At 39.8% G+C, this 27,738-nt stretch overlaps 1 protein-coding gene across 1 annotated transcript; it reads left to right on the plus strand.

The window, feature by feature from the left end:
- Nucleotide 1: 1 nt before the first annotated feature.
- On the plus strand, nucleotides 2-27,494 carry RAB20 (RAB20, member RAS oncogene family). Its single transcript, XM_021545579.3, has 2 exons — nucleotides 2-298; nucleotides 26,422-27,494. Exons 1-2 carry the CDS (start codon nucleotides 127-129, stop codon nucleotides 26,940-26,942), a joined length of 693 nt encoding a protein of 230 aa, XP_021401254.2. The 5' UTR covers nucleotides 2-126; the 3' UTR covers nucleotides 26,943-27,494.
- Nucleotides 27,495-27,738: the final 244 nt, after the last annotated feature.

Raw genomic sequence — 27,738 nt, forward strand, 5'->3', positions numbered from 1 at the left:
CCCCCGAAGTTTGCGCTGCCGGCGGAGGCGGCTCCCGGCCCTCGTCCCGCCGCTTCCGGGGCCCCGCCGGGCGGGCCGGGCCGGGGCGCAGGAGCGGCCGCCGGCGGGGGGCCGAGCCGAGCCGCGATGAAGAAGCCGGACGGGAAGGTGGTGCTGCTGGGGGACATGAACGTGGGCAAGACCTCCCTGCTGCACCGCTACATGGAGCGGCGCTTCCAGGAGACGGTCAGCACCGTCGGCGGCGCCTTCTACCTGAAGCAGTGGGGGCCGTACAACATCTCCATCTGGGACACCGCAGGTGAGGGGACCCCCGGCACGGGGGCAGCGCGGAGGAGCGCGGTCCGGCGGAGCGGGGTGCCCCGACACCCGCGGGGTGTTTGCTGGCGGGCTGCCCCTCTGCTCCGGCTCCTGCGGAGCGGCGCTGCCCGCGGCACGCTCCGCGCCTTGGGATGCGTAGAGCTTTCTTTTCCCTAGTTCGGGCTCGGCCCTAGCGTACGAGCTGCGGGGTGGGTGACCTCGCTCGGGACAGCTCCGCTTTCCGGGAAGCGGCGGGCAGGGGATGGAGACGTGATCCCCGCCGTGCCCCGGAGGCGGCCGGCGCCGGGAGCCCTGCCCCGCTGCTTATCGCCTTGCTTCGGCTCTACGGTGGAGTCAGCCCTCTGAATCATAGGGTTTGGCGGTAGGACGGAGTCTGAACAGAGAGGCGATTTTGACGGACCATAAGGGGCCTTACAACTGATCATCTCGTATTTTTAGGATTGCTTTGCTAAATGTGGATGTACAGGGAAGATTGCGGTGCCTGGTTGCGTTGTTTTACCCGAGTAGATGGCTACTGGCTACAAGTTCAGTCAGGAATTGGAGAGGTTACAGCTTCTGTTCATCCCTTCTCGTTGTGTACTGTTGACTTTGATATCAGCTGGTGTCAGACGGACTTGCAAACGCGTGCTGCCTGCCAGCCCTTCAGACGTGGCGTTCCCCTTCCCCGCAGCTGTAAGAAATCGGTGCACGGAGAGCACGGGCTGCCGGCACTTTCTGTCTGGGATAGCAGCAACGGGCTGTCTGTCCCACTGTTGCGGCAGGTAGCATCTCTGGGATGCAGGACTGAGTGTGGGTTGTGGTTTGGAGGCCTGGGGTGGAGGAGGTGGGAGAGCACGGACTGGAGAAGGGGTTTGTAGTCTTTAGTCTCGCTCTTGATTAAGTTAGGAAGCTGTCCTTTGTCATGTAAAGGACCAGAGTGTCCTGCAATTAAGTCAATGGATGCTCTTGCCTTTAAGCTGTTCTTTGCAAATATAATATTTGTTTTGTGGGTTTCGTTGCTGTTGTTTTTTTTTTGTGTGTGTGGTTTTTTGTTTTGTTTTGTTTTGTTTTGTTTCTTTGTTTTCATGTTTAGCCGGATTTTTTAAAACTGCTTAGTGGCAACATGAAGAATGCCGGTTATATGTCCTTGTGAAAGCTGTGGAGCTGCAGCGTCGTGCAATATTCCAGTTTCCTCTTGATGAAATTTGGGAGGGAAGTTCATTTGCTGTGTCACTTCATGTCACAATCTAGTCCAAAATGGCTTTTCCTGTGTCAGGAATTGAGAAGGAGGAAAGGGAGAAATGAAACTGCAGAAAAGTTATACAGAAACACTTTTGGGAAGTGTGGGGAGGAGGTGTTTAAGAGCTTTTTCATGCATTTAGTAATCTGTTACTATCATGAAAGCTCTCTACCAGTAGCTCTGTTTCCAATATACTTTCTATGTCATTTGCAGTACTTTTTTAAAATCTACTTCAATTTTGGAATTTATTTGTTTTACTATGGAGAGTCTCTTGTGGCCAGTTGCTGCTTGTTTTTAGTAAGCCAGGCCCCTGTGGGTGATTAGCAGTGTACTTTATTTCAACAGAAAAACCATCTGTATTGGTGAGATTGTTCCTTGGTAATTTTCATTAACATCTTCTATTTTTTATCATGCATAATAAAATAAGTGCCTCCAAGGCTTGTCTGCTGGTTTTAGAGTCCTTTTTGTCAGTCATTTATTCTTATTGCAGTATTTTATTTAGTGTTAATTGAGGAATTAGGTTCCAGTTGTATGTGGAATCTGAAAAGCTCCAGAGGTGGAATCTCCATGTGCCAGGTGAACACCCAGCTGATATCTGTGTCAGGACAGTGCAAGTGTTCAGAGCTCAGCAATAACTTCCCCAGTGGCCACAATTCCCTCAGCACCCTGGAGCAGGGCCACTTCCAATGCACAGCTCTGCAGTAGAAGTTCCTGCTGCTCAGCAGCACTTCTGGAGCAGAATTGCTGAAGCTCTGTTTGCGGAGCAACAGATGAAAAGTGCTGCTGTATTGTGCCAGGGTGGCATAACACATCTTCCTCATTCTTCTTTTGCTGGAGTTAGCACTGAGCCTGGCTGTCCCCTCCCTTGTGTTTCAGGGGTACCAAGGGCTCTTGCACCATCTCCCTGTTAACTTGTGCTCCTGCAGAATGATGGAAGTTGCCAAAACTGGGCTAGACTGTTGGGGCCTGTGGGTTTTCATTTATTAACTGCTCTCGTTAATCTTGGAATTAATAGAAGCTCCCAGGGCACATATGCACTTCCTGCTGTCCTGGTGAAGAAGTAAGGGACCTTGTTGACACTGGTGTAACTCTGGTGTTAAGTCACTAAGGGGTTCAACAGCCAGTGTTATTTATTTGTTTATTATTTTTATTTTGTGTGGACCTTATGCTTTTGCTGGCTTCAGTGTGTCTGGAGACCTTGGTTTATGCCTTTTATCTCTCTGCAGTCTCACTGTCTTATCTCTACCAGGTGGCTATCAAGTAAACTTGGAATGTGTAGTAAGGAGGAGTTTAAAATTTAGCTTTTTTGGCTGTTTATTAACCTGATGTTGCTAACTATTACATTCTTGTGAAGCAGTTATAGGGTTATCAAATACTGATACATGTTTTCTTTAATTAAGTATGTGTAGATATATGGAGAAATCCAGCAACAAACAATCATTCAGGAGATGAAATTTTTTAGCACAGAAATGTCAAGAACATGGATTAAAGTTTGCACCCATCCCACCTACTTAAATACTGAGTGCCAGCTCAGGATGTTTGTCTTAATACCTCAATAGCACTTTATAAAATGTATGATGTAGAAATGGGGAAGATTTGGCCTAGAAAAATTAGGATATGCATGGTAGCAGCTAGTTCAATACATAATTAAACAAGGTAAACTGGAATACATCTTCTTTTAAAATTTTATCCATTCATATTAGTATATGAATATATGTTTATTTTTCTTGTTGCTTATGAGCATTATTTTTGGGACTGATCTTCATAGAAGTCCCCTGTGTTTTACTTGCAGTTCAAATTGTATGGTTGTTTGTTTTTCTGGTATGGGGTAGGCATTTGGCTGTAACAATACAAGCTTCAGTTCAGTGAAGCTTCATTCTTGTAATACAAAGTGATGCTTGTGCACACTTAGACTTTAGTGATTGATGAGAATATCTGCAGTAGTGGTGATGGGTCTTTGCATGCATACTAGTGCAAGTGTAGTTGCTGATTTTCTGAGGTATTTAAAATGTGTGTCATTTTCACTAATCACTCTGTTGATTTTGCATTACTTCCTGCTCTGAATTCAGAAAAATCTTATTTTCCTCGGAGGAACTAAATTTGCTTACCACCATGCTTAAAATGTGCATTAAAATGTGTTATCGTTAATGAAATCAGTGTGCACACCTGACCTGTTCTACCAAGTTAGATTTGAAGTGTAAATCAGTTATTCTAGGGAGGAGTCTTATCTGTACGTTCATACCCCTCCTTATCTTGGAAAAATCAGCTGCTTAGTCTAGTCTAAATCTTTCATGCTCTTATCCACAAGCCCTGTAAAATAGGTGTGCAGAAGTTGTCAGACTTGATTGTTTTTTTATGTAAATGCTCATGACAAATAGTTCAACATCTCCTGTTTTCCAATTTGATGATTATGAGAAAAGTTATTTGGAATTGCATTCAAGTCAAGGAAACAAGCCACAGATGGAGGAATAGTTGGGAGAAGAATCATATGTTTGCCATGTTCCAAAGCTCTCCCTTTCCCAGCCATCTGCTTTTGGCTGTTTCTCCATTGTCAGAGGCTTGGATAGTCAGTCTTGTGTCTGACCCAGCATGGCTGCTGTTGTATTTGTGGTTGGTGTATAGAATTGTTTACTTCTTATATTCTGATGCAACAAATTGCATTTGTTGTTTTCTCTTTGGATTGTTTAATTCAAAGGTACTAAAAAAAAAAAACAACAACAACCATAAACTGTACAGAAAGAAGGAACTGTACACTTTTAGCATATTTTGAAGAGCTAGTTTGCTGGATAGAGGCCTAGTCTTTAAAGCATTTGAATACATGCTTTGAGACATTTGTACTAGTTTTTTGAAGTAGTATTTTTCTGCAACAAGGAAAGTAAGCAACAACATCAGTGAGAAGACCTTCCTCCTCACACAAAAGGATTGAAGGTTGGACACTCAAAGCTATATATATATTTCTGTGTGTGTATATACATATGTGTATATATAAATATATTTCCTACGCAGTGCTGACAGCAGCTGCAGAGTACACTAAAGCTTCCTGCTGGGTGCTGATGGCATGTAGCTCAGAGCTAGCATGTAATCTTTTATGTCTGGCAGTACAAAACCTCCTGAAGTTTTGAGGGTCCTGGTCCTGTTCCACCATTAAACCTGGAAAAATAATGTGTGGTGGCTACAGCTAATGATATTGTAGGAGTGTTCAGGGATGTTTTCTGATGCCTTGGTAAAAAAACTTTTCTGTATGTTAGATTTTTCAGTCTCTTTAAGTTGACATTTATTCCTCTGACAGATAAGTAGTTTCTTAATCCCAGCAGCAAGATTTCTTAATTATTAATGGCCATGTCCCCTGTGTTGCTGACATAGTATTAGAGCAGTCAACTGGTAAATGAATGACCAGTATTTTAGGGCATTCACATCAGGATCCTCTAATTCTATTATAAAAGGCTGAATTTTGGAGTTACCATCAGATATTCATGCAGCATTATAATCGGGAAACATGAAGGTTAACTTTATAGAAAGAAAACTTACCTTCTTATCTTGAGCTATCTGTCAACAAAGACTGACTTGTTTTTTTTTATTCTGTGAATACTCAGCTATAGGTTCATATTTTTATATCTCCCAGTTATTTATTTTTACCTGCATATATATATATATATATATATACATATATATGTTTTTTAACTTGTCAGAGCTAGTATAGTTAGGGACAAAGGACATAAACGTAGTCTAGAAAAGGCTCTCCTGTGCTTTGGTTCTGCTGCAGTGTATCTGCCCCGTCAGTGCTTGCTTACATCTCTTGTGGCTGGTTGCTGATGTCTGATGTTAATCAGTGCTAGTGAGCGCGTGTGAATTGCTCACAGCTTCTGATCTCTGCTGGGGTTTCATAGGCTGCAGTGCAGGCAGCTGCCCGTGCTGAGCTTTCTCGGGCAAGGTGTCAATGTTTAGCTGATAAGATGTGTTAGACTCCCCCCGGTAAAAAGGATTAAGTTCCTCCCTTGCTTAGTTAGGCTTTGACAGTTTTGTGAGTTTGGTTTTGTCCTTTTATTTTTTTTTTTTTTCACAAGTTATCTGTGTTGATGAACACTTCCTTGTGCACACTGAGTCAAATAATATCTTGAGCTGAAAAGGACCCATAAAGACCAAGTCCAATTCCCTGCTCCTTGCAGGTTTACTTAAAACTAAACCTTTAAACCGTATGACCAGGAAGGGCCTCCTTGAACTCTGAAAGGCTTGGTGCTTTTTTGTGGGCAGCCTGTTCATCACCCTCTTAGTGAAGAATCTTTTCCTAATGTCCAGTCTGAACTTCCCCCGATCCTACACTCCATTTCTGGGTAAAGGCAGTGACCCAGCTTAGTTCTCAAGGCAAACCTGATATGGGGTGTGACGTGGTCCTCAGGGTGTGAGATCAGCTCAGGAAGCTGGAACCAAACATTGCCTTGTGTGGTGAGCAATATGCAAACTGTCGGTAGGTAGGGCACAAACATGGTCCTCCATCATATTGCAACAGAACAAAGAAAGAGGAGGATTTAGGTGACACATTTCCTCACAAGTGAACACTGATAGAAGCCACTCTGTTTGATATTATTCTGGTTTTGACTTTTGGGAGTAGAGGATAACAGCAGGGAAAAAGAAGCTGCAGATGAGATGGTTGGGTGGGTTAATTGAAGCCAAATGTGCCTTTCTGCACCTGATGGAATTCTGGCAGCAGTTGGGATTGGGTGTTGCTGAATGTGTCATGAGGTATCTTTAGTTCAAGAGGTTTCTTGTTGGAAGGACATAGGAGGTATCACCTCAAAAAGTGTCTTGGGTATCAGGGGCCATCAGTGAGAAAGGCTGCTGAGAGTGTATTTGCACTCAACAGGTGAGAACTAAACATAGAGGTTGGAAATTATGGAGAATAAAATCCTTTAAGTTTGTTGCTGGTCAGTCATGGCTTGGGGGCCAGTTACCAGCAAGAGTCTTTGATTTTTAGATTTTTAAAATAAATTTTTAAAACATTTTTATTTCCTTTCTGCCCTTGGGAAAATTATTTTGCAGAATATTATATTTGCCTCAATTAGTTGTTCATGATTGTTGTATGAAAAACAATGACGGCTGAGGACCAGTGCCTCATACACATATAGTATGGCTTCCTTGAGATTACTATGTATGGTTATAAGCTATATATTTTCATATCTTGAAAAGGAAACCGTAAGAGGAACAGAAATTCCTGAAAAGAGCTCACTGTCAGTGAGCTCTGTGTCTAAAGCCTCTGAAGCAGATACAAAGGAAGGAATAAAAATTTAAGCTATAAACTATCCCTGGAAACATGGTTTTGTTATTGTGAAACAGTGCATTGGATTACTTTTTTCTTTTTTTTTCAATGAATGTATCCTGAAAAGAGTAGAATATCTTGGGAGATGATTAAAAATATGAAGAAATAATGAACTGCCTGGGGAATGTCCTGGAGGAAGTTCTATTTTCTGTGTCCAGCAATTTAAAATACGATACACAAGTAAAGTGAAAGGTAGCAAATTCACTGCAGCTGAAAATGCTTTTGTATGCAAATTAAGTAAAAATATAGAAATACCTTGTCAGAGGGAATAGTGAAAAATACATATAAAAAAGAAACAGAAGACAAAAGTAACACAATTTATTCAGCTATAGCTAACTTATTGAAAGCAGAATTTTATTTCTAATGTGTAATTTTAGTACTGACTTGCAGAGGCAAGTTAATGGGGAAGTTATGGCACCTCGTGAGTACTTGATGCAGGCTAAGGTAAATGTGTGTGTACCTCTGTGCTGCTTTCTGTGTTCCAGCCCCAACATTAAATCCCCACTTTGCATGTGGTATTTAATAACAGAGTGCAAAGTGACCGAGCTGTTCTAGCCTTAGTGGGAAAGTACTCAACAGTTTGAATAGGGCTCTCCCTGAACAGTCTCAGTGACCCGAGATGTGTGCTTGGCTAAAGCTGTCCAGGATCCTGCCAAGGCATTGCAGCTTGACAAATATGAACGACTTTCAAGAGGACTTGAGTTTGTTCAAGTTCTTGAATTGACTCAATATGCCATTTTTTAAAGTCACAGATTCTAGGCTGGAGCAATATGGAGAATGTTCCTAATGAAGAGTCTGTGCCTCTGGCATTGCATTCTTCTTCCCTGGTTACTGAAGGAAGAGTTGTATTTTGCAGATGTCTGTCAAAATTGACTCAACAGCCAAAAGATTAGTTAAAATACTGTCTGCTTTATGCCAATTCTGAAAATGTACGAGGGAGGGAGGCATGAGCAAGAGAAATGGTTAGCAAAACAGCGTAAATGCAGTGGCAAAGCTGCTCACAAAAGTTGAAGATATATGGAAATTCATCTTCCTGATGGATTAGGAACTGGTAGAGAAACTGTAGAAAATAAGGGTGTCCAAGAACTGGATTATTGTCTTCAGTTAAACTGGTGTCCTAGAGGGTATGTGCAAAGGCATGGGTGTTCTGGGCCTGAAAACAAGTTACTAATGCCCTGTTACATTCTTCAGTTTGACTTTGTGAAACGTGTACCTGCGCTGTCTAAGAAACAACAGCTCTTTCAGTTTGAGTGTGAGGGGAAAAACCCAGGGATGGGACAGGAAATGTTTTTTCCAGTAGTTCTCTGTCTAGCTGAGTAAATAGTGTGGTACAAAACAGCAGAATGCTACATAAGCTGTAAAGTATGAGATGAATGTATACGAAGTAACACATGTTTGATTCAATTACAAAGAGGTATTTAAAATTAGTATTTTATGTCCAGGTGCCTGAACGTCGGCAGTCAGGGTTGTGATGTCTTTCTGTTGACTATGCAATTAGGGGGACATTAGATACTTAAAATACAAGTGTGGGGCAGGTTTTGAGTGTGAGTGCAAGTGTGAGGCTGCTAGTTGTTTTACAATTACTACTTCAAGTGGTCATGTATGGTGAATACATTTCTAGTTTCACCTCAGTACATGCACATTATGGTGACACAAATATCAAAACCAGGGAAACTCATAAGCAGCCTCACAGTGCCTTGGCTGAGCTGCTCTTGATACTCTGTGGGCTACTTTAAGTCTCTTTACTTGACACTGCAATCACATCTGATATCTACATGAATTGCTTGCTTCACTGCAATTGTTGCCTCGTGTTGAAGCCACTGGCCATGTGAGCTTCCAAGTGGCATGTTTTACTGCCTGAACTGAAGATACACTTAAGTAATCCCTCATCTGAGTCACATTTTGCTATTGCAAAATATCCAAACAACTAACCTCTGTTTGGGTCTTCATCTAGAAAGATGCTGAGTCTGTGGTGGATACATTTGAAGAATTAAAAATAGTGGAATAGAAAGAAAAAATTTCTTTTCCAAGTCTGAATGATTTCCTTTCTTTCAGGAAAACACTGGTACAACATCCAGGGGGTTGATCAAAAGGCATCAAAACTGTGATAAATTCCTTTTCCTGTGCTTGATTAACAGTAATTTCATATTCAGTACCTGAAGATATGCCTAGGAAATGAGATTTCAGGTTGGTGATTAAACTTAACTTATGCAAGTGTGCTATAGAGAGCAGAGGTGGTCAAAGGAAGTGAGTGGGTTTTTGCTCTTAATTTGAATTCTTTACATAAGTAATTTTCTATCCTACATCACAGGAGATTCAGGATAGCATCCTTTAGGGAAACCAACTCAATAAACATGCAAGATTTCCACACCTACCAGGGTGTGGAAAGAAACAAATATAGAAGAGTGCTTATTAACATGTTTTTTAAAGGGAGATATCAGATGTGTTTGTGAATTTTCTAGTATATGTTTCCATCTCTTAAGAAGCAGATGAAAATCGAAGTTGGCTTTGCATGAGCCATCAAGAAGTCATTCATGGAGGATCCCTGCTGAGAGCCTAAAGACCTGTGTGAGCATTTGATGTAGCTACTTCTCCCTGTTCACTCAGCCTTTCTTTATGATACAATTACATATTTTCTATAAATTGTTACATAATTTAGTATTCCTAACTACTGCTTTTGTACTTTAGGAGATTCTTGCAAAATACAGAGAAAAGGTGTTGTTCAACCACTTTTACATACTTAGTTTAAAAATAATGTTCTTCAGTACAGTTGAAATAAAAGGAAAATTTTTAATTTACATTCTGCAGCTGATGACTATTTATGAGTTTTTAGTCATATATAATATTCAACCATATATATTTGAATATGTGAGATTTTGTTGTGAAAGGCCTCAAAATTTCAGTTTCTCTTCTTCATAGTTGGACCTGTGATCTGGGCATATAAATCTTTTGTTAATTGTTGAAAGTGGAAATAAGTATCTTGTTAACATTCTAGAGGTTTTTTTTGTTTATATTTCACCTATCATTTGCTCTCAAAATTTTCATTCATTCCGAAAAGGGAGAAATTACCATAATCTGTAGTGGCTTATAGGTACAAAAATAGCTGAAAGAAAAAGATGTGTGTAGTTGAGCCAGCATCTTCCAAGCCTCATAAAAGGGATCATCAAATCTTGTGGTTTGCTGCAAGTGAGACTTGGGTGTTTTAAACAAAACAAAAAATCTCCACTGGTATAATGAGTGAATTTATTTTAAATTTTTTTCCCATCCTGATAGAGGCTGTTGCTTTTTAAAAAAACTAAATCTCCAATTTTATGAAACTAAAAAGGTCTCAAACTGCTCAGCTCCTCCAACCCCTACCAGTATATCTTATTTTCATGAGACTGTAAGACTGCCTTTGGGACATGAGTTTTCCTTCCTGTAGCAGATAGCTGTATGTATGACATTTGTATTGTTTTCCTTATCTCCCTTCCTTTTCTGCTGTTTTGTGCCCTTTCCATGTTGTCCTGTTTGACTTCTTTTTTACTTCAAGTCTTGGAACCACAGTGGAAGTGGAATAGTTGTCTTCTCTTTGAGTGGCAGAACACTTTGTGACTCAGAGATACTGCCCTAATTATGGAAGAAAAGGATGCAGTGCAAGCAAATCAGTGAGCAGTTCCCTTTCTATAAGCAGCTTCCCCTCTTGGCAGGAGGGTTGAACGGGCAGACACTGGACAGTGGTAGCATTGCTCTTTGTAGCTTATTTTATTTAGAAATTTCAGAACTGAGTTGTTTAAGATTTTTAGCACCACTCCTTTTGTACCAGGTTGGAGAACAGTAATGAGATTATGTACCATGTCTCTTGTCTGATTACAGTTTCTTGAATTCGCAAATTAATGCTCCTAAACTGTGGATATTACATATGCTCTTAATTGTGTAGGCAGAGAAACTGGAAGGAGAATTAGAAGGGAGAAGTAGCACCAGAAATGTAAAGACCATTTGTGTATCCTACTATAAGCTCTGAAAACACAAGTCACACATCCTGTGATAAAATTATCTTAATGTTTTGAACAATAAATATATTCCCACAAAACCCAGGTAGCAGCACTGTCTGAGACAGTTTCCCACTTCTGCCGGGGCAAACCAGCTGTGGGTATCTGCTATTGACCTGACAACCAGAGCTTCCTGAAGCATTTTGGACAACTGTGTTTTTTGTTATGTGTGCAAGAATCGTTCCTCGCTTTGGAAACGTGACACAGAAGGTCACTTCTTACAAAACAGCCTGCCAGCTCTCAAGTGTGTTTTTGTGTAACCTGGACTCTGTTTTTTAGGATGTGAGTTGTGATTAGTAAATGCCTTTCCTTCTCCTTCCTCACCTAGTAATGATCAGTGATAAATTACCAGCATTTAGCTGCTGTCTTGCACTAACTTCAGTACTGTAAAAGTTAGGCTTCTAGAAAAGTTATCTTCTTTCTGTCCTCTACTCCTAATCAACCTGGAGACATACTAGTAGGATAAAAGATTTATGGAAGTAGTGCTTGAGGGGCTACCTACATATGAGCCTAGTAATTAATTTTATCTTCAAAAGGAAACATGGCTGATATACTTGAGTCCCTCTATACTGCAGTGTCCCATGCATGTACTGAACAAAGCTGTGCTGCAGCTGTGGAAGAAGAGAATGGTCTCTGGCTGTGTGGTAGGGTTGGAAGGTGCATTCCCATGGGTATGTGACCTTCCAGACTGATTACTAAAGGCTAAAAAACTCTTGCTTCTGGTGACCTGATGCTGTGGTAGGAGCAGCCTGGAGATCCCTGAAACTGTCTAAATAAGGGACTTCCTGTGGATTTCTAAAAGCCTCTGGCTGATGTCCTGGGATGGCCTTGAAGTAGAGTGCTGAGGGGTAGGGCTGGGTTCTGTTGGTCTATCTTTGCTGCTAGTGCTTTTGAAATACTGATGGAAGTAATCATCATGAAAATGGGGCTGATGGAAAATAGGCACTGCCATAGCTAATGCTATGTGAATGAATCTAGAATGGTTTGGGTTGGAAAAGATCTTAAAAATCATCTAGTTCCAACCCCCTGTCATGGGCAGGGATACTATCCACTTGATTGGCTTACTCAGGGCCCCATCCCACCTGTTCTTGAACGTTTCCAGGGATGGAATACCTACGGCCTTTCTGGGCAACAAGCTCTGAAACTCTCCTGTGGATCTGTGGAAGAAAGCTAATTTACTGTGTTACCATGTGCGACTCCTGTTGGGTGGATGTTCACAAAAGAGTTCACAGCTGCTTCTTGATGGTTTGGCTTCCTGTTCCTGGGAAGAAGGGAAATAACTGACAGCCAGGAGGCAGAAATACATAGAATGTGTTTGAGGTTAAAGTGATCATATGGAAAAAGAAGACTATTTCTGAAAGAGTAGATCATTAATTTTGTGTATGGTTGGATACAAAATTTAATCCAAAGAGGGTCTGCAATGAGTAACAGTAAACTTCTTCTTGTTGAGAAAATGACAATTTTCTAATTAAGATATTTATTAAGTTTATGGTGTTTCGTCACTCCAAAAATGGTGTATTGTACTGATTGTCTTGGTACGTATGTAGTTAACCCTTCTATGGGGAATTTTGATTTTAAAAAAAGAGGTTGTAATGAGCCAAGTCTATAGCAAAGTTAAAATGTTAATGAGGAAGTTAAAAAAACTAACTTGGCTTAAAACAGGAATAAAGAATGAAGAAAAACAGGAAGAATTTCTTGTTTGTGAGGCAGTGGCAGACTGACTTAACGATTATTTGCTGAGAGCTAGCAGGAATGCTGATGAGTAGAATTTCAGAGTGCTCATTGAGATACATCTTAACTAAGCTCCAAGCACCCTCTTGCCTACTCTACCCCACGGGAATGGGGGAGAGAACTGGGAGTAAAAGTGAGAAAAGTTGTGGGTTAAGACAAGGACAGTTTAGCAGGTAAAGTAAAAGTTGCATGCACCAGCAAAGCAAAAGAAGGATTCCATTCCTCACTTCTCATTGGTAGGTAGTTGTTCAGCCATCTCCAGGGAAACTGGGCTTCATCATGTCTGTCAGCCATTCCAGTGTCTATCACCCTTTCTGTGAAGAGATGATTCCTTAATGTCCAACCTGAGTCTCCCATGGTGCAGCTTAAATCTGTCCTTTTGTGCTGTTGCTGGTTACCCAGGAGAAGAGGCCAACCCCCACCTGGCTACACCCTCCTTTCAGGTGATTTTAGAGGGTAATAAGGTCCCTGTTGAACCTTCTGTTCTGCAGGCTAAACAGCCCCAGCTCCCTCAACCTCTCCTCACGGGACAGTGTCCTGTTGACCAGCACTCCCAGGTCCTTTTCTGCTGTGCCACTTTCCAGCCACTCTGTCTGAGCCTGTACTGCTCCCTCGTGTTGTTGCTGCCAAGTGCAGGACCTGGCCCTTGGTCTTGTTGAACCTCATGCCACTGGTCTCTGCCCATTGATCCAGCATGTCCAGGTCCCTCTGCCAAACCTTCCCACCCTCCCACAGATTGACCTAACATGGTTTTGTCTGTGGACGTGCTGGAGGTAGATTCAGTCTCCTCATCCAGGTAATCCAGAAAGATATTGAACAGGACTCGGTCCCACCCCGATCCCTGGGGAATACCATTGGTGGCCAGATGCCAGGTAGATACAGCACCATGTCCTGGGCCCAGCCATCCAGCTGGTTCTTAGCCCAGCAGAGAATGCTTCTTTCCAAGATGTGGGCTGCCATTTCTTGGAGTGTGCCATTGGAGGCAGTGTCAAAGGCTTTGTTGAAGTCCAGGTAGGCTACATCATGCTTCAGCACACAGGGATGGCCTGCTTGTGCATCTTCAAATTTTCTTTAAGGTACATATTGGTTAAAGTATGTATTATCTATTAAAGTTAAAATATGTATTGAAGTATATGAGAAACAGGAAATTTTCTAATGCTCTGCTGCACAGCAATAGCTAAAATATCCCTGTGTTATCTATGCAGTTTCCCAAATCAGCAGCACAAATCCCAAACACAGCCCCATACAGGGTACTGTGAAGAAAATTGACTCTGCCCCAGCCAAACCAGTACTGCTAATCTATCTAATTATCTAAGCTAATCTACCTAATCTGCCAGTTCCTTGTTGAGCAATATAAAACCTCCAGTAAGTGTGGAGTGACCTCCTGGCCCTGCAGTGCCAGTCAGACCATGCTAAAGTACACCTGGCCACGCATTCCTGCCTGAGCTCAAGACCTGCTTCTCAGTTTGAAGAGCAAGCTTCAGGAAGGAGCGTGGGCTTTGAGGGTCTCCTTTGAGTGACTCTGAAGTTAAGGACCTGGCAACACCCTCTGCTAGGAAATTGTGTAGGGAAGTGGGTGTCACTCTGGGACATGGAATGAGTACACAGAAGCCTGGTGAGTTCAAGAGAGAAAAAGACCCAATTTTATTTCTGACCTCGCAATATGTAGAATTCCAAAAGTGACAGTGGATTGGAGAATGAAATTGCTACTTTTCCAACCACACTGGTCAAACCAACAGTCCATCAATTCTCTCCTCCCACAAAGAATGCAAAACAATCATTATTTACATGAATGTGTGTGAGAAACTCCAGTAGAAATAGGTAAAGATCAGAAGGCATACAAAACTTTTAGAAGAACTTTAAAGCTTTCAGAAGACCTATGAAAGAAAACACTTTTAAAAATCAGGGCAACAAGTGTGCTCATCTGCGGTGCCTTCAGTTCAAATTAAGGGAAAAAGTGTCAGTTTTCAGGTACTGCAAAGAAAGACCAGCTGTTTTTAGAATTCACCCTGTGGAAAATTAATTGGTTTTCTGTAGAAGGTACTTTGAGGAAATGAACTGGTGTTTCAGCAGGTGCTAAAGCTGAAAAGCTTCTCCCACAGGCCAGAAGCACGTGTCTTGCCTAGGTCAGGTTGTTGTACAGCCCTGTCCTGTAACTGGTCTCTGTTACTCATTGTTCAGCAGGATTTGACTGTCAAGCTCTGCTGCTGCAGTTAAGTGTTTAGTGATACTGCTTCCTGCAGAACTCTTCCAAAGTAAATCCAAGGTTTCTTTTTTCTCCCTCCCCTTATGATTTCTTTCCAATCATATTTTCCTGAAGGAAAGCTGCCAAATGACCACTTCTTTCTGAGCAGCAGTTTCAACTTTTCTTTTAGACACAATTTCAGAAGAATTTTACATCAACGCTTTTTTACTTACTTGGACTTAAATTTCTAGTTTCATTCTTTCATTCCTGCTCTCATTTCAGTAAAGGCATATAGGAACTTCATGAATTTAACGTAATTAGCTTAATTTAGCACCCTGCTACATTTTCAGTAGACATGGTGTTGATGCTAGATTTCAGCTGGAGTTCTGGTGGAGCATTTGCTTGTAGATAGGATGGTAGTGTCCTATCAATCTGTTTGGCACTTATTTCTTTTGCCAGATATCAGTGTTTAGATAGAACATTTCTCTTCACAGCTGTGATATTTCAGAGAGAAACATTTTTTGTGTCATTTTTTCAATTTGTGTTGAAGGTGCACCTTGTGGTACGCTTGCTTGTCTGGCAGGACTAAGATTTGTTCTGTTCATCTTCTACAAGGCCCTACCCCTCCAGGCAGCTGAAAATACATCAAGTGCTTGAATCTTCTGGGGTTATCTCCTTTTTGAAGGAATGAACACTGTACATCAAGAGAGCTAAATAAAATGAATGGTTTGAAAAAAGTAAACCCAGCTAGCTACATGTAAAAGTTATTCAAAGGATTGAATCAGTGGAATCTTTAGCTACAAATAGGGGGATTTTTTTTAATGTGGGTCTAGCCAAAGTTTTTGTTGGCAAAAGCATGCTATATAATGTGGTTAGGAGGTTTTCTCTGTGTCTCTGTGTAATGCTTTGTACTGCTAGACATATTATGGTTAAGTTTAAAACTTTGGATAGAAAGCATATTCATGTTTTTATGAAATGTGATAGCTTTGGATGGAAAGCATACTGTTTCTATGGGAACATCTATTTTAAAATTAAAATTTTTGTGATTTCAGAAGCTTAGTCTTAATTTAATTTTTAGAATGGTAAGTTCTGATTTATTCTTGGCAGGAAGCAAAATTATTTTGCATTTATGTAGCAGAACAGATTCCAGGTATTCTTTTGTTCCAGAAAAGCTGAAACTAGTGGGCTAAACCTTGTAGACAATAGGAATCTTCTCTGATACTACTTCTCCTTTATATAGGCATTGGGCAGCTGAAGGCATTGCTGATTACAGAAACCTTTAGTCCAAAGGCACTGAGTTTGTAAGCCTCTCTATAAAAAGACAATTGCAGCTAAAAATACACAGTCTAAACAAATGTATAAGGCTGCAATGAAGAGAGGCTAATGTTATGGGGTGCTGGCAACATGTTAAGCTAGATTCATTGGGCAACAGTGTGTTTTGCAAGGTCCATTGAGTTGCTAGTAGATGGCAAACCAAGCTCTTCGTACCTTGTGCTGTCCCAGAACCTATGAGCTGTTCTGGAAAGTACAAGAAGTGTAGGGAGAGATAAAAGTCATCAAGAATTTAGGTAACATGTGACTTCAGTGAGATCCTTTTTATATTCTTGGTAATAAAATAATATGGAAAGATGGGAGAAGAGAGCTACAGGTAGGGTTTTTAGTTCAGAGAAAGAAGCCAGAGGCAAAGAGTCTGAGTGAAAAAATACTAATTTCTCTGAGTAATTAAAGAGGTTAAGTCATAGGGGAATACCTTTTAGGAGGAGTGTGGAGTTTTTCTGGGATTTGGGGAATGTGGTGTTTTTTATTGTGGTGTTTGAGGGAGGGGCGTTCGTTCTTTGAACAGATTACTTTGTAAAGCTGAAAGTCTATCAAAACTCAGAATCTGAAAGCTGAACTCCAATAAGCTAATTGGTGGGATACTAAGTTTCCTTTCTTTAGATATTTTGTAGAATACAAATTCAAAGTCACAAGACAAGGACTGAGCGAAATTCTGTAATCTCTATTATACAGGGGGTAAAATTTGAATGAGGATTGCAATTGGTCTCTCATCATGCTCTGTAAATGTTTTTTTCCTTTATGAATTTTTAAAAAATTTCTCTTTTATTCTCTCCCATGTAAACTTGATCTCCTTCTTTCATTGAGTGTGTTTGACAGGTCTGTCATTGGGAACCAGAGGTGCAGGCCTTCACTACCAGTTATGGAATGAAAATGGACAAACTGCTCTTCAGAGCTGGATTAAAAAGGTTTCTGGGAATATTTAAACTAATTAATGATCAAATAATGCAGAATTTGACAAGATGACTGAGGGATGTTTATTGTATATGAGCTGTGGGTGAGAAGGCTTCATCTGTAGTAATGAGTTTTTTTGGATACCTCTGGGACTCAGAATGCTCTGCAGGATGTAACTGATTGGCACCTGTGCAAGCTGCTAGGCATCTGCTTTTAGTTTAAGTGCCTTTAGAAAATTAATATTTTACTTAAAAGCAGATTTCTCCATAAACTGTTACACTGTTAACTGTCAAAAAGACCAGGAAATTTTTGCCCTTGTTTCAGTTGTTGATTCTTTGGAGGTGTGCTGTAAATTAAGGCTACATGGCTTTTGAGGCATTTCTTCAACACATCAGAAAAAGGTGGTGACTAGCCTTTTATTTTGGAGCTTCTACCAGAACATGCCTAGATTAATGATCTTCTTGGAGAATATGAAATAAAACTAATCTGCAGCAAAAAAAATCCTTTATTTTCTGTTTGTGATTCTTACTAAACAGGGGTGTGTGTGTGTGCCTTTTTGTGAAGAAAAGCATATTGCAACAACTCATATTCTTCAGATAATGCTCAGATGATCCTGTAGATCATTAACCACATCTTGCAGAGTTTGACATGTGATGTGCAGCACACCACGCTGGCATTCTTGCATAACTTCTCAGTGTGTTTTTTGTCCTAACAATAAAAGGCCTATTGAAGTGAACTTCTTTGGAAGAATTGTTTTACGTGAATTGTGCCAAAGTATCACTTTTGGAATGTTAATTGAATTGATGTTCTAATAAAAATTAAAGAGTCAGTTAAAACTGCCTGACCTATTGGTATACTTCAACTGTGACAAGGGAAAGATGTTCTTGGAAAGGTCAAGGGCATAAAGGGGATTTTTCTCTCAACAAATCAGGGCTTTCTTGAGTGGATTGGCCTGTAAAAAACAGGAAGCACAGCCAAAATAGAATTATGAGCACTTTCTGCTGGTGAGAACCATAAAGAGGAACACAGTAATGGTAGTTTGTGCTGTTGTTTATTTCAGCCAGTTAAGATGAGATGGGATCTTGCCACTGCATAAAAATTTTAAGGGTAGATGTCAAGATGGTGGGGCCAGGCTTTTCAGTAGTGCCCAATGAAGGGATAAGGGCAGAAGGTACAAATCAAAATGCAGGAAGTGTAATCTAAATATTAGGAAAATCTTCTGTACTTTGAGTGTGAATAGGCTGTCCAGGTTGGTTTTGAATCCTCTTTATCTGGAAATGTTTGCAACCTGCCTGGAATTATCTTGTGCAACCTGCTTTAGGCAAGCCTGCTTCAGCAGGTGGGTTGGACTTAATGATTTCCAGAGGTCCCTTCCAACCCCAACCATCCTGGGATTTGTGTAATTTTCCTTTTGTAAATGCTCTAAACAAACACTAAGTTTGAATCTGTAAAGAAATATAGGCAGCATTAATTTTAGCAAAGTTATTATTCCTTTTTAAGGGAAGATTTGTCTTCCAAGAAAGTAGGTGAAGTGGGTAGAATTTTAGTGCAAAATTTTCCATGTATTTGGTATTTGTTGGTCCTTGCTAGAATATGTCCTTCAAATCTTATTTATGGCATATTATATACTTTAGGGAAGAGGAAAGAAGAAGGCTAAAAGATAGCTGCATAAAGCTTTTTTCATTAAAGGTATTACTATTCTTATATATGAAGTATAGTTGAATTTCCATTTGCAGTAAGTAATCACCCCATTTTTCTTTATTTCAGATACCTTCTACTGATTATTTTTGTTTATAATTATTCTGAATTAATTCCTTTCCTAGAAACACTGATTGTGGTGAGGTTTTTTTAATTCGTTTAGCAACACAATTTGTGCTTTTGGTACTCTTAGATAAAGCAGAGGAAGAATGAGCTGCATTTCTTAATGCACACGGTAGGTGCTGGTGCAGACTAACCTCCTAGAGGGTAGTTTGTCTTCCCTTGGCAGAATCTTAATAGCTAATTTAGATGCCCATAAGGATGTTGGCTTTGTTATGTAAAGAAATGGAAATAAAGGATGAGGTTTATTTTTTCCCTTGCATATTGTATTAGAGACAGAATCCCTAGTGAAAGGCCTTGATGCTTAATAATGCTATTAATTTCATCCAGCTTTTCCTGAAACCTGTTATAGATTTTCCTCTTATTCCATGGAGAATATATATTGTAATATCTGCTAAGTATTCCTGCATAAGTTTGCTTCCAAATAGAAAAGTGTTAACGCTCTTTAAAAAAATGTGTTTAAGAATTAGCCCTTTCTCACAGTCCTTCACTTATCTCTGTGTATTTTTCCTAGATTTTTATTTCTATCATAATTTAGATTCACTAGTAACTAGAGTTGACATATATTCTTGGATGTGTTTTATCCCAGACACTCTTGGACCACTGATGGTAGTTTAGTATTCTAAAAAAATATCTCTTTAATATTTTATTTATGTAGAAGGGTACAGCTTAATCTCTCAGGATAAAAGTCATGCTGGGGAACCATAGCTCATAAATATAGGATTATAGTGCCAAGGCATTTCCTATTTTATTAAAACTTTTCTCTACTTCCAGTTAGATGACTACTTGGATTTTCTTGAGTTACTTTATCCAGTTGTCCAGGCCAAAATTAGATCTATTAAACTGAATTTTTAATACTGAATAGAATTCTATTCTATAGCCTGCCAGTAGATTGTATAAAATTTCTGAATGTGAATTCAGTGGGGGACTAGGTTATAGTGACATAATGTAATGCCACTTCCAGATCAGGAAAATAATGTTACATTCCTCTTGTATAGCAGCACACTGCAGTCTCGAGATCTGCCTTTTATTCAAATGTCATGAAGTTAAATGTATTAGAAAGCATCTTCTGCTTCACTGCTTCCAGTTCATGAGGCTTTCTCATCTGTGGCAGTCAGCTCAAATACATCATTGGCTCCTCTGAATCTGGGACTTGCCTCCATTGGGATATTACGATCTTTTTATGGGAAGAGATTGGTAGCACTTGGAACTAATGTCCAGAGTATATTTGCCTTCCTGACCACCAGCCTCCAGGGCAGGAGAAGCAGCTCATGCAGTACATTTCCTTTATCTATCTAAAAGCAGCAATATAAATACCCAAATGCTGGCAGGCTTGGCTCTTAGCTTTGGATCTAAGTTTGTGAATGACCTCTGTCATAAGGACTCAGTGGGTGTGTATATATTGGTAGGAAGAAGGAATCATGTGCAACATGATGGTGCTTTTACATGTGTTTGTGTTTTAATTCGGAGTGAAAATAAAAATGTTATAAAGACTGAAGTTGTGTTGTTTCTATTTATTTTAAAAGTGTTTTTAAATAACCTCCATTTTCTAAGACCAAACCTAAGGGTGTTTAAGTAATTCATAGAAAATGATTGTGCAGTGTGCAAGTTCTAGTCTTTCTAGTCATTGATTTTGTGTCCAAGGGGCACATTTGTTAGTGGAAATGTGGTATTTCTAAGATAATTAAAGCTGAATGGAGGACAGGGCTCAGTTTGGTCATGATTTCTTGTCTTGCTTAAGTGAGAAGTGAATGACAGATTCTGGTTTGTGTGGGTTGTTTTCTCACACTGAGCTGCTGTTTTGCAGAAGGAGATTTAGAAGACTAAAGTAATTCATGTTTGTAGAGTGGGGATGTTTGCAGGGTCTTGGCAATTTCAGATTCCTTCATAACCTAAGTTTTTGCTCATTAAGTAAAAACTGCATAGGTTTAAGGTAGGAGATGATTTCCTTCACAAATTTAAAAGTCTTCTATTATGAGATAAAGATTCTTGAGTTAACAATTCAGAATAAATTGTGTTTAGAAATGGAGTAAGCATGTCTCAATCATGTATTGCTTTGAGCCCACTTTCTTGACTGTTTTTTGATGTTTTGCTTTATGAAAGAATTTTCCTTTGTTCATTGTTCACTTAACCCATGTGGTAGATATTTTCTTCTTCCATGTGTGTAGCTCTTTCTACTTTAAAATATGCAAGTAAAGCCCTTTGGGTATTAAGATCACTACTCTCCTATGTTTATGTTATATTCTGCTTTGGCCAAGACATACACATCTAATTTTATAACTTAAATGGAATCTGCTAAAATAGGGCACAGTTCATGCAGTGAATGTTGATTAATATCTAAGTAATGAGTATAAACAAAATAAATGTCATCTTGGTTTTTAGCAGAGCTAGACATCTGTTGCATACTGAAGCTTCAACATATACAAGTGTCTTCTGTAATGCAGCTGAAATGAATTTTATCATTACTTAACTGTAATTGCTTTTGTGGTTGGTGGTTGTTTTTTTCTGGGGAGAGGTAGGGGGTGTTATGTTGGAGTTTTTTGTTTATTTGGATTTGTTGGTTTAATTATTTAGTTTCTCTCGGTCTCAGAGACTATCATTCCATGGGGAATTTTGTTTTGAAGAAAAACCAAGTGTTGGCATTTTTTGGCAGATCAGGAAATCATATATTCTGACAGCTCCTGGATGTGTAGAAATTGGACTCTCCTGTCCTTTGTGACTCATGTTTCCACAAATTTCTATTTATGTAATCCTTGTTAATCCTTTGAGATGGAGAGCTTTATTTTTATCCCCAAGTAACCACAGATGTAGTTCATTCTTAACAAAGCTCCTGACTTCAAGGGAAATATGATAAAGCCACCTACAAGAAATAAATACCAACCTTGAACAAGGTAATGAAGAACCCTGACTTCATCACTCTCAAAACTTGACAGCCTGACTCCTGTGTGGGCAGGAGAATTTTCCTGAAACCTTTAGGGACCTTTACTGTTTGTTCTCTGCTAGTCATTACCTATCTTGGTTTATGTGCACAAGTACAAATCTCAGTTCTTAGCAAAATTGTTTCCCCTGATGTCCTTTAAAGGGTCACAACTTTACTGCCTTGTCTGTGAACAGAAAAAAATGCTGTTCCCTTTTCAAAAGGGATCTTTGTCTACTCTTGCGATTGCGAGGCTGTTCCTGCTGAGGTAACTCAAGAGCACAAGGGTCACCCTTTGAACCTTCATCTACTGCAGCTGAATCCTCAAAGCTCATTACTTTCTAATACTGATTTCTGTGCTGTGTCATGGGTTTCATACTTTTTCTTTTCTTCCCTCTTCTAGCTATCTCCCTAGGGCACAGTTCCTATTCCTCTCCGCCTACACTCAAGTTCAGACTCCTAAAAAGCAGAAAGAAAATCTGAAAGACAAAAGCTATCTCATACCTTGTGCTTCTGTTAATTCCTCTCTACTGTTCTGATTACAGTACAAATCACAGTGAAAATCCTTGGAAGGTACCTGGTTTATAGACTGAGCACTTCCTGGACAATTCTGCAATCTTGTGCAATTTTAATGCAATGGTGGCATGCCTCTGTAGCCCACCTTTGTGTACTTTTCCCCACTACATATTTGCCTTAGGAACTGAGTTATGCTGCCACTTGGACTATGATATCAGAGTAGAATCACTACTTTTTTTCAGTACCTTATTGAAGACCTTTATAGCTCTTTAATAGTTATTGTGTTTTATTCCCTCCAGACTGAAAGTAACAGCCTGTTTTGCATTCTTGTACATGCTCAACACTGAGAGATTTAAAACTACTTCTTCCAATAGAAGTTTTCTTGAAAGAGTATGTCTGTGTGAAGTTGTGCCACTTCAGAAGTTGTGGTGAAAGGCTTTGAAGAGGTGGTAGGTAAGGAGTATTTAAATCTGGCTTCTGCTCTCATAAACATCCACAGCAACTTCATGGGCTACTTTGGATACCACACTCTGGGCCGTGGGCAGGCAGAGAGCTCCAAGAGCAGCACTGAGGTGCTGCTGTTGTCAGTGAATCCCACAGCTGAAAGGGACTGGGATGCTTAAATGGGAGAAAGCATTCCCAGGGGCTGCTGCCTTCCAGCTGAGAGGTCAAAGTGCTGTAGGAGGCCTTAAGTTCAAGTCTTGGTACACTTTAAATCTAGCCTTGCTTATTTGTCAAGCCAGCCTCTTGCAATGTCTGCTTTTCCCTCCTTTCTTTGTTAGGTTCATTACAAACTTTATGGTGCTGAGGTCCATTTGCCTCAAAACTCCTTGATTTGTTTATGACAGCCACTGTACAGCTTTGAAAATGCTCATTGGTTGTGCTGCTGCTGAAGTCTCCAACAGGACTTTGTATACTTGATGGAAGACCACCTGGAAAGTTAATGGTGCTACAAATAGGGATACAGCTGTAGAGTTGTTGAACTGCTCTAAACACAATGAAATACAAAGATGAAAAGGAATGAAAATTAGTTTTTGGTTGCTTGGTTTTCAGAATTTTCCCTCATGTGCCTTTGTGGTTGATTTGGTAGTTCTTGCAATTCCTTTGACTGTAAATTATTTGATAGTTCTTTCACTCTTCTCTGTTATCTTTATTTTTTTTGAAAAGGCAAAATTGTTTAATTGTTGGATTTAGGGCTTACCATTTAATGTAACTAATTGTATAAAAAAATATGTGGTTGGAGGGACCAGATGTGTCCAGAGGAAAAAATAACTGGCTATAAGATGGGAATGACTGTTCTCATGCAGTAAGTTTTTCATCCTAATGTCTGATGCTATTTTGCCTGACGCCTTGAGGACAGATATTAGTTTAAGTACTTTGTGTAGTTTTGGGGTTTTCCCCCATATTTAGAATTGTTCCAGCTTGTGTCAGAAGTGGTCTGTACAAGGAAACTGCTGCAAAAATACATCATGCAGTTTTTCTGCATGTTGATTGTACTGTGAGGGTGAGCAGAGGAGACTATCCATAATTCCTTTGACATAATTAGTCCCTTATGCAAGGTAAATTCTTACTGTTTCTTTCTCCCTTTCAATAGTGTATTAGTTATGGAAGTAGTCAGTTTGTAGTTGCCATGCAAAAGTGCCATGGTTTGTATTATGCTGTGCAAGATTAGATTAGCATACAAATGCCATAAAACAAGTAATAGTATTGTTCTACTGCTTGGTTGCTGTAAATGAATCTGGGGGCTGTATTTTATGGCTTAGGCATCTGAAGTGGGAGAAAAGGGGGAGATACATGTTCCATTGTGGTTTCCAGACCACAGTTATAATGAGGGTCCGGGTGAGAACAAAGTCAGCCGTGGTACAAACTTTTATTGAAAACCTGGGGACGTTTAAAGACTCAGTTTCAGTGCAACTGGAAGTACAACTTGAACATGAGGTTAAAGAAAAAAAGCATAAAAGGACTGACCTCTGTCATCCCCTGCATCCCAGTCTCCCTTACCCTTACTCAACATAACTATTTTTTTTTTTTTTCAAAAAAGGATATAGCTATTTTTTTTAAAGCCTCCTTTTTTCCTACCTCCCAGATCATGAGTTAAAGAATTTCTTTTGCTGAGGGAAAACAAATCAGAGGTTATACAAAATTGCTCCTAAGCAATTTTCCATAAACTTTGCCTAACGATTTTCTGAATGCTGCTCACTGAACTTTTGACCTCTGCAATGTTATATAACTGCTATTAACAATTTTTCACTTTTCAGGAGAGTATTTAAATTACACACATGTTTTTCTTGTGAAATCCTCATTTTCAGTGTGATGAGAAAGTAACTGTGGAACAACTATTTATTTTTTCTCAGCATTACGCCTGAATTTGTAGATATCTGTTTCTGCCCTTTCTTCCAATCATTCACCAGCTTGAGAGATCCCACAATTTTTCTTCATGTAAATGTTTCACATACTTCTGAACATTCTCACCATCTTCATTTTACCTCTTTATAGGGATCTCTGCACCTTTCCAAAGCTTTCTCTCTGGCAGTTGCCAGAGTTTCACTCAGTGTTAAAAGTGCAGTGAGATTCGGATTTCATGTTCTAGCTTGAGGTTTCCCAGATGTGTTTTACTGATAATGGTGAGCACTGCCAGCCGTTGAGTACAGTTCTGATGTTTGTCCAAGGACTTGGTGCAGTCACTGTTCTGTTCCCAACTGGAGGTAGATTCCGAGTTCCTTTCACAGCGTGCATGTTCACATGCAGATGTGTTTTCCCAGTGTGTGCTGACCTGCATTTTTCAGCGTGAATTTCTTCTGCCTTTCCTATCTGCAGTCATTTACAAGGATTTCATGATGAATCATTGATGATGATGAAATAGCTCATGGTGGTCAGTAGTTTCATGCAGAAGATGAATATAACCAGATCTCTTCCAGATCCTTCTATAAATGAAGGCTCTGTGCAAAAGAATTGTACGAAAAGAGTTGGAAAATGATGTTGACTTTTAAATGTTCATAAGCGTGTAGTTGGCTCTTTTTTTTTTTTTTCTTTGTTCATTCACACTTATGTAGTGACCTAAGGCTGACTCTGATGGCTGGTTGAAATCTAGTGTGTTTTTATCTTTTTCTTGATACAGTTTTGGATAGTAAAACGTAAAGCATATTCTGCAGGTAGCAAGTGTTTGGGGAAGGTGGCAGTTCTCAATAGGAAGGAAAGCACAGTTTGTCTTCTGCCTAATTTCCCTTCGTCCTGTTGCAACTACTGAAAAATATTATTTGCTTCCCAGGATTTAAAGAAGAGCCAGTTTTGTCTTCTAAGTAATGAAGGACAACATCAAGGCTTACTTGGAGGTGCTGGAAGGTGGTCCATGAGCAAGGAGAAAGAAATGTTTTAACTGTTGGTTATCAAGTAGTGGCCAGGGCAACTTAAAAAATGAATTTTTCTTTGAATGTATTAGGATTTTCTGTATATTGTGTGTTTAATACTCTAAAAAATGAGTAAAACTGGTGGTGGGACAGATGAATATCACTACAGGCTGGATACTACAAGAGACTTCCTGTAAAGCCAAGGTACCTGAGAACTGTGGGCATGTAGCATCAGACTGTACAGCTTACAAAATCCTTCAAAACTTAGGAACGAGTGGATTACCGATTTTTGATACAGATTTCTGAACTAGATGTACTTGAAAGTTCATGCTGGATTTATAGGAGTAATACATTCTAGCAGAACTTGCAACAGAAGAGCTTTTTTGTTTGTAAATGGTGAGGTAGGCGGATGGGCTATTTGTGGGCACAAGCAGGGTTGTAGTTAATATGACATAAAGCAACTAGCATGCAATTTAATAAAAGAAGCCAGTTGTTGTTTTTTTTTTTTTTTTTTGCTGTCTGCAAGTATGAATGTGGCATGAGTTTCCTTGTTGACTTGTCTCTGCAGATTCCCTTCTTTTAGACTGAGCAACCAGTAAGCAGGGCTGTTCTCTGGCACTGTTGCTCTCTTATGGAAAAACAGAAGGAAAAACCTGAAAGTGCTACAAATAACACATTTTTACCTTCACTGCTTCATCCAGACTTGTGAAATTGGTTTAAAGTTCTTTCAACTCTCTTATTTGGCTAATAATGTTTTTTTCCAGCACGCTAACATTTGCTGTGTTTAAACCTTTGCCAGGACGGGAGCAGTTCCATGGCCTTGGGTCCATGTACTGCAGAGGAGCGGCTGCTGTGATCCTCACGTACGACGTGAACAGCCTCCAAAGCCTGACAGAGCTGGAAGAAAGATTCTTGGCGCTGACAGACAGTGCAAGTGCTGACTGCATCTTTGCTATTGTTGGAAATAAAGTCGACCTCAGCGATGACTGTACTTTACCACCGGATGAAAATAGACCTGAGAAGTCTGGTGCCAGCTGTGGCTCAAAGGTGCGAAAACAAGTCCGTGCAGAGGATGCAATTGCACTCTATAAAAAGATACTGAAATACAAAATGCTAGATGAGAAGGATGTTCCAGCAGCTGAGAAAATGTGTTTTGAGACCAGTGCAAAGACAGGATACAAGGTGGACTACCTGTTTGAAACTGTGTTTGACATGGTAGTCCCAATAATCGTACGGCAGAAAACTGAGGGGCCACCGCAAACTGTTGACATCACGGACTACAAACCAGCCAAAAGGACAAAATCAGGTTGTTGTGCTTGAACCATCTATGTGACATAGGAAAGGGGAGGGATTTTTCACTCCAGCAAAATGAGGAATAAGAACTGCTTTCAGTTGACCAGAAAGGAAAAGTCAAAGAATAAATTGATTGAAATGGTGTATGCAAAAAAAAAAAGAGAAATAAATCTTCTGACCATTAAAGGCTTCTGGGAAGCTCTGTATATAAAAAAATGGGGATGCAAGTGAAATTATAGAGTAAGACTTGCCAGTTTCCATGGGTTCTGAAGACAAGGGGTGTGTTATTAGAATGGGTAGTGACAATCGTTTGGACAGATCTGAAAGATTCTGGTTTTTAGTGACTTGCCATTTTGTGTTGCCTGTAAATGATCTGTGTACTCTTGAAAATTTTCATATGATGATCTTCTTTTCTCTTACGATTCTTTGGAAGACTGAACACATTTTTATTCTTAAGGAAAAAAAGAAAATCCAGGTATATTTATATTTGTAGCTAATAAATCAATTGCAATCTTTTTATGTCAGATATGACAGTGTACGATTCAGAAGGTGAACTATTAAAATCACTGTGGATATGTACCGTTCATTTGGAGACTTTATTAATGAGAATTCTTCTTCCATAGTGGGCTTTCATGTGTTAACAAGCAGTATCCCAGCTCTTGCTGTTCTAATTGCAAGTTGCAGGAGGAAGATTCTTCTTCCATTTTCCCCTTGTAATTCTTTCTAATATAGGTGGGTTTGGGGGGAAATCAATCTTATTTTTCTGTATTTTTGTAAAAACATCTTTTTGGTGTCTTTAGAAGTGTCATTGTGTTCAGTTTCT

Source organism: Lonchura striata, chromosome 1, assembly GCF_050655825.1.
Source record: "Lonchura striata isolate lonStrDom1 chromosome 1, ASM5065582v1, whole genome shotgun sequence".
In the NCBI taxonomy this organism is placed as follows: Eukaryota; Metazoa; Chordata; class Aves; order Passeriformes; family Estrildidae; genus Lonchura; species Lonchura striata.